Source organism: Cyprinodon variegatus, unplaced genomic scaffold (genome assembly GCF_000732505.1).
Source record: "Cyprinodon variegatus isolate N-32 unplaced genomic scaffold, C_variegatus-1.0 Scaffold1336, whole genome shotgun sequence".
NCBI lineage: Eukaryota > Metazoa > Chordata > Actinopteri > Cyprinodontiformes > Cyprinodontidae > Cyprinodon > Cyprinodon variegatus.
In genome coordinates, this window is record NW_015151789.1 from 23,852 (window position 1) to 25,052 (window position 1,201).

The 1,201-nt window shown below is 47.1% G+C and overlaps 1 protein-coding gene across 1 annotated transcript in view; it reads right to left on the reverse strand.

Annotated features, from left to right (window-relative positions):
* LOC107102880 overlaps nt 1–1,201 on the reverse strand; it is a 30,042-nt gene that overhangs the window by 20,156 nt on the left and 8,685 nt on the right. Inside the window, exon 5 of the mRNA XM_015402328.1 lies at nt 634–729. Coding sequence (XP_015257814.1) covers nt 634–729 — 96 coding nt within the window. The remainder of the gene's footprint in view (nt 1–633; nt 730–1,201) is intronic.

Genomic DNA, 1,201 nt, shown 5'->3' on the forward strand with positions numbered 1-1,201 from the left:
CAGACCACCTGGTTCTGAAGTATAAATCAGCCTTGAGCCTGGTTCTGCTGGAGGTTTCTTCCTGTTCAAAGGGAGTTTTTCCTCTCCACTGTCGCTACAAGCATGCTTAGTGTGAGGGATTGCTGAAGAGTCAATGAGTCGATGCAATCAGCTGGTTTTCCATAGATAGAAAACTTTGAATTAATCTGATTGGATGATCTGGTTGAATTGTCTTTAAAGTGACCTGAGATGACAGGATGTGAATTGGAGCTATAGAAATATACTGAATAGAATTGGATCCTCATGTCCTGCAGCGCTCAGTTTCCCTGAAGACCGTGAAAAGCAAAGACTAGGACATCCAGGGTGGCATCATGGAGCTGTGCTGAAACGTCCTGGAAGCATGAAGACATCAAGAGCAAGAGGTCTGGCTGGAGACTAGGGGGAACAGAAACTTGTGAAGGACTCGGATCTGTGGATGGTACGGTAGAACCATTCTGGCTGATTAACATTACAGAGCTGAGTCTGTTGGGCAGACATGAGCACAGCTGATGTACCATCAAAGCCTGTGGAGCACCAAAGCAGCCCATAACCCCCAAACCTTCATTCATGGCTACAGGACGACTGGGTGCATGCTTCACGGAGGATTGCACTTACAAACTTTGGAAGGGCGACTGTCAGGTTGATGCTAGAGAGGCTGACTTCATGACCGCTCTGCGCACAGGCCACCAGACGGAGAGCAACATAGAACCCCTGAGAAAACAAAAGGTCGTCAGAGGGCACTGCTATAAAGATGCATGCAAGGAAAAATTTACAGAGAAAAGCTACAGTTAAAGAAAAAAAAGAGCACAGAAATAAAGACAAAATATGAAAAATAAACATTGGATTTCATTTAAATGGCCTCTACTCGCCCTTTACATCACCTGCTTCATCCAGAAGCAGGTCTTTAGAGCAGCAGCCTCAGCAGAGACTCTGTGGATGAAACCCAAACTGCCCCCTGACCACTAACCCTTCACTAAACTGCCCCCTGACCACTAACCCTTCACTAAACTGCCCCCTGACCACTAACCCTTCACTACAAACTGCCCCCTGACCACTGACCCTTCACTAAAACTGCCCCCTAACCACTGACCCTTCACTACAAACTGCCCCATAACCACTGACCCTTCACTACAAACTGCCCCATAACCACTGACCCTTCACTACAAACTGCCCCATAACCACT